Here is a 14,415-nt window from a genome sequence, read left to right as displayed (position 1 = left end):
CCATTTATAATAAAAACTCTCCAGAAAGTAGGCATAGAGGGACCCTACCTCAACATAATAAAGTCCATATATGACAAACCCACAGCCAACATCATTCTCAGTGGTGAAAAACTGAAACCATTTCCTCTGAGATCAAGAACAAGACATGGTTGCCCACTCTCACCACTGTTATTAAAAATAGTTTTGGAAGTCCTAGCCATTGCAATCAGAGAAGAAAAAGAAATAAAAGGAATCTAAATTGGAAAAGAAGTAAAACTGTCACTGTTTGCAGATGACATGATACTATACATAGAGAATTCTAAAGATGCTACCAGAAAACTACTAGATCTAATCAATAAATTTGGTAGAGTAGCAGAATATAAAATTAATGCACAGAAATCTCTTGCATTCCTATACACTAATGACAAAAAATCTGAAAGAGAAATTAAGGAAACACTCCCATTTACCACTGCAACAAAAAGAATAAAATACCCAGGAATAAACCTACCTAAGGAGACAAAAGACCTGTATGCAGAAAACTATAAGACACTGATGAAAGAACTTAAAGTTGATACAAACAGATGGAGAGATATACCATGTTCTTGGATTGGAAGAATCAACATTGTGAAAATGACTATACTACCCAAAGGAATCTACAGATTCAATGCAATCCCTATCAAAATACCAGTGGCATTTTTCCATTGGTATGAACCAAAAATTTCACAATTTGTATAGAGACACAAAAGACCCCAAATAGCCAAAGCCATCTTGAGAAAGAAAAACGAGAGAATCAGGCTCCCTGACTTCAGACTATACTACAAAGCTACAGTAATCAAGACAGTATTGTACTGGCACAAAAACAGAAATATAGATCAATGGAACAGGATAGAAAGCCCAGAGTTAAACCCACAAACATATGGTCACCTTATCTTTGATAATGGAGGCAAGAGTTTACAATGGAGAAAACACAGCCTCTTCAATAACTGGTGCTGGACGGTACTTTGTGACCACGTAGAGGGGTGGGATAGGGAGGTGGGAGGGAGGGAGACACAAGAGAGAAGAGATATGGTGATATATGTATACGTATGGATGATACACTTTGTTATAAAGCAGAAACTAACACACCATTGAAAAGCAGTTATACTCCAATAAAGATGTTAAAAAATAATAATAAGTGGTGCTGGGAAAACTGGACAGTTACACGTAAAAGAATGAAATTAGAACACTTCCTAACACCATACACAAAAATAAACTCAAAATGGATTAAAGACCTAAATGTAAGGCCAGACACTATAAAACTCTTAGAGGAAAACATAGACAGAACACTCTATGACATAAATCACAGCAAGATCCTTTTTGACCCATCTCCTAGAGAAATGGAAATAAAAATAAACAAATGGGACCTATGAATCAACTAACAAAGGCTTAATCTCCAAAATATACAAGCAGCTCATGCAGCTCAATATCAAAAAAACAAACAACCAAAAAAAAAAAAAAACAAACAAACAACCCAATCCAAAAATGGGCAGAAGACCTAAAGAGACATTTCTCCAAAGAAGGTGTACAGATTGCCAACAAACACATGAAAGGATGCTCAGCATCACTAATCATTAGAGAAATGTAAATCAAAAGTACAATGAGGTAGCACCTCACACTGGTCAGAATGGCCATCATCAAAAAGTCTACAAACAATAAATGCTGGAGAGGGTGTGGAGAAAAGGAAACCCTCTTGCACTGTTGGTGGGAATGTAAATTGATGCAGCCACTATGGAGAACAGTATGGAGGTTCCTTAAAAAACTAAAAATAAGTGGGAAAAAAAACCCACTAAAAATAGAACTACCATATGACCCACCAATCCCGCTACTGGGCATATACCTTGAGAAAACCATAATTCAAAAGGAGTCATGTACCACAATGTTCACTGCAGCTCTGTTTACAATAGCCAGGACATGGAAGCAACCTAAGTGTCCATCGACAGATGAATGGGTAAAGAAGATGTGGCACATATATACAATGGAATATTACTCAGCCATAAAGAGAAATGAAATTGAGTAACTTGTAGTGAGGTGGATGGACCTAGAGTCTGTCATACAGAGTGAAGTAAGTCAGAAAAACAAATACTGTATGCTAACATATATGGAATCTAAAAAAAAAAAAAAAATGGTTCTGATGAACCTAGGGGCAGGACAGGAATAAAGGCACAGATGCAGAGAATGGACTTGAGGACATGGGGAGCGGGAAGGGTGAGCTGGGACGAAGTGAGAGAGTGGCATGGACATATATACACTACCAAATGTAAAATACATAGCTAGTGGGAAGCAGCTGCATAGCACAGGGAGATCAGCTCGGTGCTTTGCAACCACCTAGAGGGGTGGGATAAGGAGGGTGGGAGGGAGATGCAAGAAGGAGGGGATATGGGGATATACATATGCATATAGCTGATTCACTTTGTTATACAGCAGAAACTAACACAACACTGTAAAACAATTATATTCAAATAAAGATGTTAAATTTTAAAAAAAGAGTTTATATTGTAAGATTCCATGTTCAAGAACAGGCAATGCGAATCCCCAGAGAAGTCAGAGTGGTGGTTACCTACAGACCAGAAAGCAGTGTGAGAGAGAATTCAGGAATGGTGAAAATATGTTCTGTATTTTCAGCTGGGTGGTAGTTATATGATTATATGTAAAAATTAAATGTAAAGTGCTAATCAACCTGATGTGGGCATACTTTATGTACATTATGCTGCAATAAAAACAATAAATGAAAGCATGAATGAAATGATAGGGAGCAAGAGTCACCTGAGAAGGCCTGGGATAGAAGATGAGACAACAAAGGAAGATGGGGCCAGGCTGCAGAATTTTAACTTTATCCTGTGGGCAGTGGGGAGGTACTGGTGGATATTTTATTTATTTATTTATTTATTTATTTATTTATTGCGGTACACGGGCCTCTCACTGCTGTGGCCTCTCCCGTTGCGGAGCACAGGCTCCAGACGTGCAGGCTCAGCGGCCGTGGCTTACGGGCCCAGCCGCTCCACGGCATGTGGGATCTTCCCGGACCGGGGCACGAACCTGTGTCCCCTGCATCAGCAGGCGGACTCTCAACCACTGCGCCACCAGGGAAGCCCACTGGTGGATATTTTAGGCAGAATAGTGCAGCGATAAGCACTGCTTTAACGGACCACGTTCTGAGCACTGCCCTCCAGCTGGCACAAGGATCTGAATGCAAAGCCTTTGGGAACCAAAGTTGGATGGTTGCCTCACTCTTTGGGCTCCAGGTTCGGGTCCTGATGCTAACAGAGAGGTGATCAGATACCAAAGAAAAGCACAGCTTGGTTGCCTGTGCACTCGGCACTCTCATCCTTTGTAGCAAGCATGCCAGGGCCCAGAAGAAGAACCAGAATGCTCAGGGCCTGTTGGGACTCAGTCCACGCAGGTTTCCAGGTGGCCACCTCACCTGCCAGTCCCTATGTTCATGAAGTAAGTGTTGCAGCTCCATGTACCGCGATTGACTTCCCACCTCCCATTCCCCTATGCCACCACCCAAAATCAGCTTCCTTAGCTAATTTCTAGAGCTCATTTTTCTTGTTTACACAAAGCTTGTTTTTACTAAATGGTTTTTTTTTCCATTTTCTTCCAGAAAGACAAAAAACGGAAAGTGGGGAAGAAGGATAAAGACCCAACGGCTGACAGGTGAGGGGTGCACACGGGTGGGGGGCAGTGCAGAAAAGAGCATAGGACATGGCCTGAGTCCTCGGCCTGGTCTGGGAAAGGCAACCCCCCCACACACTGCTCTGTACACCACACCCCTTCATCCTGGAAGAGTATGGTGGGGGAAAGCACGGAGACCTCCCTGCAGTCCTGCATGCAGGCCAGCATCCTCGACTGGGGAGACGCAGTGGAGAGGGGGGGCCTGGAAGGCAGACTCGGGCCCCATCGCTTCTAAGGCCGTGTGACTTTTTTTAAGTTTTAAAATTCATGGGGTTCTCAAGAAAGTTTTTTAAGAACTAGCATCCTGCAACAGCTTTTGAGGGAACACTGAGACTGCAGTCCTTGAGGGCAGAGACCGTTCATATGACATGCCCGCCCCTGGGCCCCGCCCGCTGAGGCCCTTCATAAATGCTCCTTGAAGGAAAGGGTGAGGATTTGTCTCATTGTGAAAGGATACGTCCATTTCCTTAAGCCTCATCGGCTGAACTTTGATATTAACGAATAATTATAAATGCTCATTTTTAAACTGAAATGGCCTTCAGGGCTTTAATATTGGAAATAAATAGGGCCTAGGTTTTCAAACATTTTCAAGGAATTTAATTAAAATCCCTAGGAAGTGAATGTCAGAAATCATTTTGAATGTATACCTTTTTTCCCATGGGTTTGTTAATGGGTAACAGGTGTTGCTCCCTGTTTGGGGTGTTCCCTTGTTCCCCTTTTGGTACACTGATAACAGTCCCAAACTCTGCTTGAAAGAAGACCCATGAGAGAGGAAGCCAGCTTGGAACCATCCACAGGAGAAGTGGGGACCAGAGCACCCCAGAGCTGGTGCACATGCCCAGGGCCCTGGCAGGCAGCCTCTGGAGAGACACCCAGCCTTGGTGTGGGCTTTGGCTCTGGGGAGAAAAGGCTCCCACGGGATATCGCTAGAGGTAGGAGCTGCAGGCTTCCTCACATGACGTTCCATTGTTTAGGGAAAAGTTCAAGTTCAAGAGCTTTGGCTGACCGCTGCCTGGTCAGCATTCTGAGACTCAGGCGCCCAGTTCCCGGGAAGGAGCCCATCTACCGAGGCACCAACACTGACGCCTCCTCCGGAGGATGTCGTAGTCCCTTCCCTGGAGGAAGGTCCAGCCCCTGCCTACCCGCAGGGCCACTGCTGTCTTTCAGTGACTTTCACATGCCACGTTTCTCCTTTGTCCTTACCTCAGTCTTTCAGGAGGAGAAGATCCTGCTAAGTGTCTTATTGAGTGACCACCCAGAGCTAAACTCAAATCTGCCACGATGAGCTGACCACTAAGGAAAAGTTACCTATTCACGTTCTCTGCACTTAGAGAGTCGCTTAACTGACTACAATTCTGCTTTAACAACACAGAGCACACACGTGGCTCATGGACCGTGTCTGTTAGCCAATGAATGTGTTCTTTGCATAGGTTTCTTTACAGTCGAACTATTATAAATGAGCTACAGCAATTCTCTAGTGAAATGAAGAAAGACCAGTAGTATTTTATTCACTTTTATACCCCAAAGTACAGAAATACCTGATCATCCTATTCCTGGAAGACTTTTCATTTTAAGTTTAAAGACTCTATGTTATTCATTAAGTGGGATTCAGTAAATGGGCTAGTTCTCTGCCAAGACACTGTAAGACAACTTATGTTTCTCTCATCCAGTTAATATGAACCTTAAATCAGTATTTTTATCATAGTTTATAAGGTGGTTTTATTTTATTTATTTATTTATTTTTTATTTTTTTTCCCGTCACAAAACTACTCAACAGTGTGTTGACAGTCAAGGTATTCAAGCAGCATTTTATGCTCCCTGCCATTCACAGGGATTGTTCTTGTTGAGTATTGTAATGGCCTCCTGAAAAATCAATTTAAATAGATTCATCGTTCTCAGCTCCCTCATCTCTTCCTGGTCACTGTACGTGGCCGTGCTCAGAGAGGGACCGTCTCTTCTCAGCAACCTCCTGGTTAATGATTAGGATGATCTATTATTAGTTTACAACTTGGGATTCCTCCCTGACCATTCCTGGGCACGATGCTTTTCTGTTCACTTAAGGCAGCCCCAGGCTGGTAGGTCGGCTGCCCAGACAAAAGGGTGCCTGGGGCTTTCAAACTGGCTCAGCCGTAAAAGGTAGCCATATAAGGTAGTTTTCGAGTTGAAATTTTTTATTCTGTCGCAAGAGTTTATTTCACTGGAAAGATCCAAATATAGATTCGTGTTCCCGGAGTCTTAAGATATTTGGTTTGGATTATTTTAGAGAATCTTATTCAATTTTATGTTAATATTTTACGCATATGTTTATGTTAAACGAATATTCAAGTCAAAACACTGCAGTTGATACTGCCTTGGTAGAGGTCAGATACTGTCATCCCAAATTCCATTACAATTAAAACTTTCTTAATTCTCAGCTGAGGGCACACTATTTTAAATATATTTGATAGAATAAAATTTCAGTCAACCAAAGACTGGAGTCATTGAATTAACATCTATCCCGATGGTATTTGGCTTGAGTCTCCCTGATGTTCTTGAGTCTCTTTTAATCACGCTAACTTGGATCACTGAACAATCAAAGAACAGTTTAAAAATAGGTATATTTACAATTCTTCAGTCTAAAGAAAGACTGGGGTTGAACCAAAGCATCAGGCCCCTAAAAATGAAAAGGGAAAAGACAAAACATCTCGAAGGACTCTGCTGTACCGTATTTGAGCATGATCTATCTGAATTCCAGCAAGCCAAGCCCCAGTTAATTTCATGGGGAGTTTCATTCGTTAAGTGGGATACTATCTCCATTTCTTTTCCTCAAGTAGTATAAATTACCACTAGACTGGCTACATACCCAAGGCCCCCTTAGAGAAGAGGTTTTGTCATCTGTAAATACTATGGAAGAGTATAACATCCTCCTAAAAAATTATAATATTTTGTCTTTCATATTAAAATGATTTCCATTATAAGCCTTTGTTTTTTATAGATATTTCTTTTAAATTGTTATGCTATGGCGTTAAAAGGAAATGTCAATTTCACGAAGAATTGATGATTTACTACAGCTTGCAGACGCTAACTGAATATATAATTATGGCCCTTTTACGTTACCATTATTGTGTAATTTCTAATTCATATTTGTGCCATCATGAAGGCTGATGAAAGGGCAGACTGCAGGAGTCATAGCTGGTCTCAGATGCCCAAAGATAATTCTTATTCATGGGAAACATCAGGTATACCCATGGACGAGTGCAAGTATTGTTTTTAAAAAGCCTAATTTATCCCCAAATTGTAGTAACGCTTCAAAAATCAATTTATTTGCATACATACAAATGTACCTTGAATGAGATCTGGTTAAAGTTCTCTTGAGTATGTGAGATGATTAACATCAGTACTGCTGATTTGATGTGTTTGCTCACAGAATAGATGGTCTGCTTTATCCCCAGGACCATCGAATCTCTGTATAAGGAACTAGTGGAAGAAGGCTTACTGATCCAGGCTCTGAAAGTCAACCTCTCTGATTACATTGGTAAAGTACACAAAGAATAATGCATGTATGTGTCACAGATGCATGTCACCCCTTGGGTTCTGAGGACCCAACAGCCGGAAGTATGTTTCATCTGTGCTTTTGTCCAACCTAAAATCTGGCCCTTAGTGGCTTGCAGTAAATGTTGGTTGGATTGAATTGATTTGAGTTCATTCTGTGCTGGGATCTAATGGGTCCAGCTCTCTCCCCTAATGTGGTAGAAGCAGGTTTCCAAACCTACTAGCAAGGTTCCTGGAGGCATTCTTTGTGGCTTAAGCTGAATTGAGGAAATGAAGAATTGTTCCTGCTCTCTGGTTATCAAAGTGCCCTAGGGGGCAGCCCCTGGTACTTCCAACACAGAGTCCTCACAGGAGAAATTCCTTCCAGAATTCCATCTAGGGGCCGCCACAGGAGTAGCTGGGAGGAAAAAGAGGGGACATTTGCTATCACCGTTCTGCTAATGTTTTTCTCTTAATTTTTAAAAAATACCATAAGGATCTGAAAACATACTTAAAGCTTAAAATTCGTCATACTCCTACCACCCTAATGCAGATATCATTTTCACTTTCATACATCTACAATCAACTGAGGACATTTCGCCTACATAACCACGAAAAGATAATCACACTCAGAAAATTTAACATTAATGTCGTACTGTTACCACTAGGTAATATCTAGTTAATGATCAGTTTTCCCGGTAGTCCTAATAAATAATGTCCTTTGTAACTGTTTGTCTTTCTCAATCCCAAATGCAGTCAGGGATCATGGATGTGACGGATCTCCGTCGTCCCCTTTCATTCCTTTAATCAGCACCAGTTTACAGGCTTTTCCAGTCCTTCACAGCATTGACATTGACATTTTTAAAAAGTCTGAGCTGTTTTACAGACTCTCCTTCAGCTGAATTGGTTTGATGGTTTCCTCCTGACTTGATTCATGTTAAACATTTTTTACAGGGAAACTACAGGTAATATTGTGTCCTGATTCTCAGTCTTTCACATTGAGGGCACAAAAATGACGCTTTGTCCCATCGCTGGTGATGTTGGGTTTAATCACTGGTGAAGGTGCTGTTCCACAGATTTCTCCATTGTAAAGCTCCATTTTCCACTTTGTAATCAATGAATAATCTGTGGGGGATAGTTTGAGGCTCTGGAGATTCTGTTCCCAGCCATCTTAAAGGTTTAGGCATCCGCCGTGATGACTTCTGCCTGCATCAGTGTTTGCTGTGGTGGTTGTAAAGTGGGAATATTCTATTTCTGCCTCCTCTTCTAGCAGGTACCATTCTTCTGGAGAGATTTCCCTCCCACCCTCCTTTTAAAATTGTTTTGGTATTAGAGTAGACAGATGGATTCTCTCTTTCTAAAACTGTATTACAACCCATTTCCGAGTTATTTGTTCCAGTGTTTACACTGCCCCAGTTTTGGCCTCTGCAGGAGCACAAAGACTGACATTTCCCTTGGCTCAAAAAAGTGATCACTTTAATCCCTTTGATATAAAGCCACATTTCCTTCTCAGGGGCTTGGAGGAGCCTTCATATTTCCTAATGGTGTAAGATTTTACCAGAATATGTACTGGAATATCTGTTGGGTTTCTATTTATTTTATGGGTTTCTTATTCAAGTACTGCAGGGTTTTCTCCTGGATTGCCTTGATTATGTTCTCTTAATTCTGTTCCTATGAAAAAATAACACTTTTAGCAGAACGCTACCTCTTTACTTACGACTGGGGTCTCTAAGTGCGCTCTCTCTCCTTGTCTGGTTTCTTTCTCCGTATCATGCCTTTTTTGCTTATCACCGAATTCCTAGTTTTTAGTGCAGTGCCTAGCACATGGCAGAGTCTCAGAGAATTAATGGACATATTTCTCATCTTCTTACTAATTTCTTATCCATCTTGGACTTCCTCACTGATCTCTTTGTCAGTTTCCAGGTAGCATCTTGAAGATGCTTAAGGTCAATGAAAATGAAATCAACCTCTTAAGAGTGACCTCAAATGTAAATGACCCAGTCTAGCAAAATCAGTCAAATTGCCACAAGGACTGGCTCCCTTTGGTCTCTTCCACGTTTGTCTTCTTTTTCCCGGTTAAGATCCTTCGCTTGAAAAGATGGCAGTGGATCTTCCCAGATCCCCACGTAAAAATAGACAAAGCAACTAGATGGCAAAAGCAAAAGCCTGTGGACAACATTAACACAAAAACGAAATAACCAAGTTTCCCCTCCAAGCCCAAAGTGCAAGCCACTGGCGCCAAAAAACAAAAGAACCCCAAAATAGCCAGCAAGCACTCACTGGAAAGCACAACAGACCAGGGTAGTAACTGCAGCTGGAATTGGGAGGGGTTTGCCCACTTCAACAGCAGATGCGTGAAAATGGATAGAATCAGAAAGTATGAACGGGCGAGAACAGTCCAACCTCTGGACGCTCTTGAAATTGACCCTTCTAAGGCACGGCCTTATACTGAGAAGAAACTCTTGGGAGTAGATCACAATCGAATAGGAACAACAGAGATGAGGGAGAGAAAAGGTCCAGAATAAATTGGGGGAGGGGAACAGAACAAGGACATCTCAAAAAGCAAGCCACCATACTAATAACATACATGAAAACAACAGAAGAGGGGACTCTATGAAATTTAAAAAGCTGCCCTGACCCAAACTATCTTCTAAACATATAGGAATATTAACTCATATGAATTTAAGCAATGGAAACTTTCAAGGTCAAAGCCCATGCCAGATGTCTATTAAAAAAGAAAGAATAAGGAGCAAAGTGTCATCACAAAAAGACGTGCCCACAAAGCAGACATAACTGGAACGTCCTCTTTCAAACCAAGCTAATATACATTAAGAAAATTATAGAAGATATGTAAGAATACATAAAATGGAATTAGAAAAGTGCAGAAATGAGTTACACAAAATTCCAGGAATATTTTGGGTTTTTATTTTGTTCTTTTTGGGTTTTGTTTTGTTATTTTTCTTTTCTGTGGTACGCGGGCCTCTCACTGTTGTGGCCTCTCCCGTTGCGGAGCACAGGCTCTGGATGCGCAGGCTCAGCGGCCATGGCTCACGGGCCCAGCCGCTCCGCGGCATGTGGGATCTTCCCGGACCGGGGCACGAACCTGCGTCCCCTGCATCGGCAGGCGGACTCTCAACCACTGCGCCACCAGGGAAGCCCCAAGAACATTTTAAATAAAGGAGAAAAATCGTTTTAGGACAAAACTAAATTACAGGGAACACAAGAATGAATAAAGTCCACAAACCGTGCTTTAAGAGAAACGAAATGGGAAAGACAGAAATTTTTTCTAAATAAAACTAGAAATGAAGAACAAGATTAAAAGGTTTCCAAAGAAAGTAACAAGTACTAAAGATAGGCAAAGAAGATTCACATAGGCAGACAAACATAATACACATCTCTGAAGAAGAAAACCAAAGCCAAGGAACAGAACAAATTCTAAGAATTTTTATTCATGAAAAATTTCCTAAAACAGAAATGCAAACCACATAATGAATGATCACACTTTGTATGTGAGAATATCAACTCCAATTGGCCAACACCAAGATGTATTCTAATAAAAGTACCAGAGCTTAAAGTAAAGGGGAAAAAGAAACCTTGGGGCATTACCCCTTCTCCTTTTCCAGCCGGCCCAGAGCTGGACAAGCAGGGCAGGGTGGGCGTTGGCTGAGCCTCAGCAACTCCCCATGCAGGCAGGGACGGAGCACAGACCCTCAGACTCAGAACATGGCCGCATGGTTTGGACATTCCCCACAGCCCAGGAACCCTGTATTCGCAGCCAGCCCGGCTCAGCACTGCCGGGACACGAGTTGTTTGGGGAGCTTCCACTCTTTTCTAAACACCACTCAAATCCAAATACGCACTAGAATCACAGCAGTTAGGGCTGAAAGAGACTTGGAAGGCAGGAAACTCAAGTGCGTAATGTCTGGTTCCCCCAGGGCCCAGCTCCCAACTCCCCCCACCCCCAGTTCCTTGCTCTGTCCCTGCGCACTGCCCAGCTCTGAGCGCTGACCCTGTGCCCAGGAACGAGCTCCCGCCACAAGCTTGGGTATGCAAGAAATAGCACATTTCCTTATTCTTTAAATCACCATAACTTAGCATCACAAGGGCTAAACTGCCAAGGTTATTCAAATTCGATCCTTCTTACAAGCCTCCACCCCTGCCCCCAGGTACCATCAAGGTCCCTGATTCCCAAATGGTGCCTGGATGCTGGGGAGAGATTCTGGGCACTGGCGTCCTCCAAGACCCCCTGGTGCCTGCAGGGGCCACTCATGCCTGCCTGGGGCCCTCTCTCAGTGAGGGGCTCTCTCCCCTGCTCCCTCGTCCTCCGTGCCACTAGGACACAGGGCTGATGCCCACTGACCAGAGACCCACTGACCAGCTGTCCCGCCCAGGCTGGGAATGTCTTCTCCCTCCTGCTTCTGAAGCTCGCACCCTCTGGGTTGCCGGTCCCTTCTGTAATCTTTCTGTCCCTCAGTTTCCACAATTATGAGGATGATAACAGCAACCGCCTCACTAAATTGCTATGACGGTTTAATGAGTGCGGAAATGGAACACTTGAGGGCGCGCTGGCACAGAGCTAGCTGGCTGCCTCCCCGTGTTGCCGCAGTGGTGATCTCACCTATCTTCCGCGGGCTCAGGGTTTGCCGAGAGGGCTTGTGAATTCCTGGTGCCTCCGTGCCCCTCCCTCCCTGTGCACGTCGCAGAAGCACGAGGCACCTGGGTCAGCCACTGCTCGAGGGGAAAATGCAGAGGGAACAAACACAGCCAATAGCCCCATAAATTACCTGGCTCTGCCTGTGGTTCTGGAGCTGCTGCGTTCGGTGGGAACATTGACACCCAGGCCAGGGCTGGTGTTTCTTGCTTTCTCCTTGGCATCCAGGGCCTGTCCTAAGAACAAGAAGATTCAAAGGGTTCCTTAAAATCCCAGCTTACAAGACTTGACTTAGACATTACATGTGGAAAACATCCGAAGCTTCGGAATACCTGGGCCCCGGGGTGCATAACCTTGGCAGAGCTGTTGCAACAGAAGGTTAACCTGAGAAGTCTCTCTGTCGACCTCATTCTGGAAGCTGGTAGCCTGCATCCAACGTGAATTTTTATTGTATAAACAACGCAGGAATCTGGATTGTAACCACGTAGCATGTGTCACAGTGCTCATCGCCATCAGAAGATGCTCTGTGCAGCTCTGGCAGTGCCCGGGGCAGAGCTGGCGTGTCCTGGCGCAGGTGGGAAGCCCCAAGTCCTACGAGGATTGTCTGCTGACTTGAGGCCTCCTGTGTCCTCTCGCTCCTTTTCTTCGAGTAACTTTTTTAAGAGGCTATTATTTTTTATCAATTGTCTGTTCTTTATTCTCTTTTCAACGCTCTGTGGGATAGAATGGAAACGTTAGAAGCTGATTTCACCTTGCTTTCTCAAATATTTTTTATTTCTCCTTATTTTTTAAGTGTGCTCGTATGTTCCTATTCTCTACAATTAGTTCCTCCTTCTGTGTTCATTTGCTAGGACTGCTCTAACAAGTACCACAGTAAAGCAGCTTAAACAGCAGAAAATTACTCTCTCCCAGTTCTGGAGGCCGGAAGTCCAACGCCACGGTGTCAGCAGTGTTGGTTGGTTCCTCCTGGAGGCTCTGAGAAGGAATCTGTTGGCTGTAGCCTAAGAGCCCCTTCAAGCCCCCACCTCTGTCCTGCTCCCTGGACTTGTCAGTCCTCCTGCCAGGATGCTGAGCTGCCCTGGGGCTCACATGGCCTAAACTGACCTCATCCCTCGTCTTGTCCCCTGGTGGCTTGCTGGCGGTCGTTGGCGATCCTTGGCTTCTGCTGTATCACCCCATCTCTGCCTTCAGACCTGACGTGACCTCCTCCCTGTGTGTGTGTCTGTGTCCGAACTTCCCGTTTTTACAAAGGACACCAGTGATATCGGATTAGGACCCACCCTAATAACCTCAGCTTCATTAACTACATCTGCAGTGATCCTATTTCCAAATAAGGTCACATTCTGAGATACTGGAGGTTAGGCTTTGACATACGAATTTTTAAGGGGACACAATCCTACCCATAACACAGTCCTGTTTCTTTTCCCACTATTGTCCTAGGTTTCCTTGCCCTTTTTCATGCTTTCTATCTCTAACACCTCTTCATCTGTTTCCTTCTTCCCTCGCTCGTGGAAGACCTGGTGTCTGTGCAGGGAACCCTGAAGTCTCTAAATTCTGAATGAGTCCGTGGGAGGGGCTTATGGCTTCCGTGCTGGGCAATAGCAAAACGTAGTGACACACTTTCAGAATGAGTCTCCTCACTTGGCAAAGGGTCGTTCCTTCGATCAGAACCAACAGCCAACAGTTCAACTTCCTTTGTCTAAGTAGGGTCTAGAAAATATGGCGCGTCTGGGTATTAACTTGGATTTACTTAAGCAGGAAAATGGGGTCACTTTTATGCCCCCCCAATGTCATGTTTACAGCAATAAGTGCTGGATTTAACGGTGGCTGCGGGATCCCTTCCTGCTCTAGTGAAGGCGAAATGAACCGCTCTTCTATTTATTACCTGCTCATTAAAAAGCGTGCAGATCGAAAGCCATAATAGATGCTTTCATTATCACTCATTTCCCTCACCAAGACCATTGCCCTTGCCAAGGACTTTTTTTCATGCGGAGGCTTTGAAAGGCTGTGGCCCACAACAAAATAGCAATCGTTATCTGGATTTTAACTCTCATTTTCTTAGCATTTGAAAATGCTTTAAAGCCCTTGATATTTTCAGGATTTCATAGACGCCTACATGTATTTCTTCAGTGTTTTCATGCACGCATAAAGGCATTTGTTGTACATATATAACGTTGAAAGCTCTGCAAGGATCCACACATGTTATGAAAAGAAAAGGTCAGGAAAAAACAACATCAAGAGATTGTGATTCGTTTATCGAATATTTTTCCTTCAGATTCAGGTACAAATCAAGAGAGAATCATATGAGCGTGTAAAAGTCCATCCTCATGACAAGTGAAGGCAGCAAAACTAATTTTCGTGGTGACCTTATCTAAATTAGTTAGAAAATAACACTTCAGATTTATGACTAGTTACAATGAAGCTCTTTAATGCGTTCTAATTAAACCTGTAAAGATTTATTTCGATATGATTCCTTTGGTAATCCTTTAAAAACGATAAAAATGTTAATGAATATCACCCTCAAATGGGGATGTTTCTATTTACCCTAAATTAGACTCAGA

General features: G+C 43.2%; 1 protein-coding gene across 1 annotated transcript in view; it reads left to right on the top strand.

The window, feature by feature from the left end:
- The window catches only part of IQCA1 (IQ motif containing with AAA domain 1), a 168,458-nt gene that overhangs the window by 109,225 nt on the left and 44,818 nt on the right, over window positions 1-14,415 (top strand). The window contains exons 12-13 of the mRNA XM_065880633.1: window positions 3,623-3,675; window positions 7,125-7,207. Of these exons, the coding sequence (XP_065736705.1) occupies window positions 3,623-3,675; window positions 7,125-7,207 (136 nt within the window). The remainder of the gene's footprint in view (window positions 1-3,622; window positions 3,676-7,124; window positions 7,208-14,415) is intronic.

This window comes from Phocoena phocoena, chromosome 7, assembly GCF_963924675.1.
Source record: "Phocoena phocoena chromosome 7, mPhoPho1.1, whole genome shotgun sequence".
Lineage (NCBI taxonomy): Eukaryota > Metazoa > Chordata > Mammalia > Artiodactyla > Phocoenidae > Phocoena > Phocoena phocoena.
The sequence above is the reverse complement of the archived record's forward strand: the minus strand, read 5'-3'. Positions and strand labels throughout refer to the sequence as shown.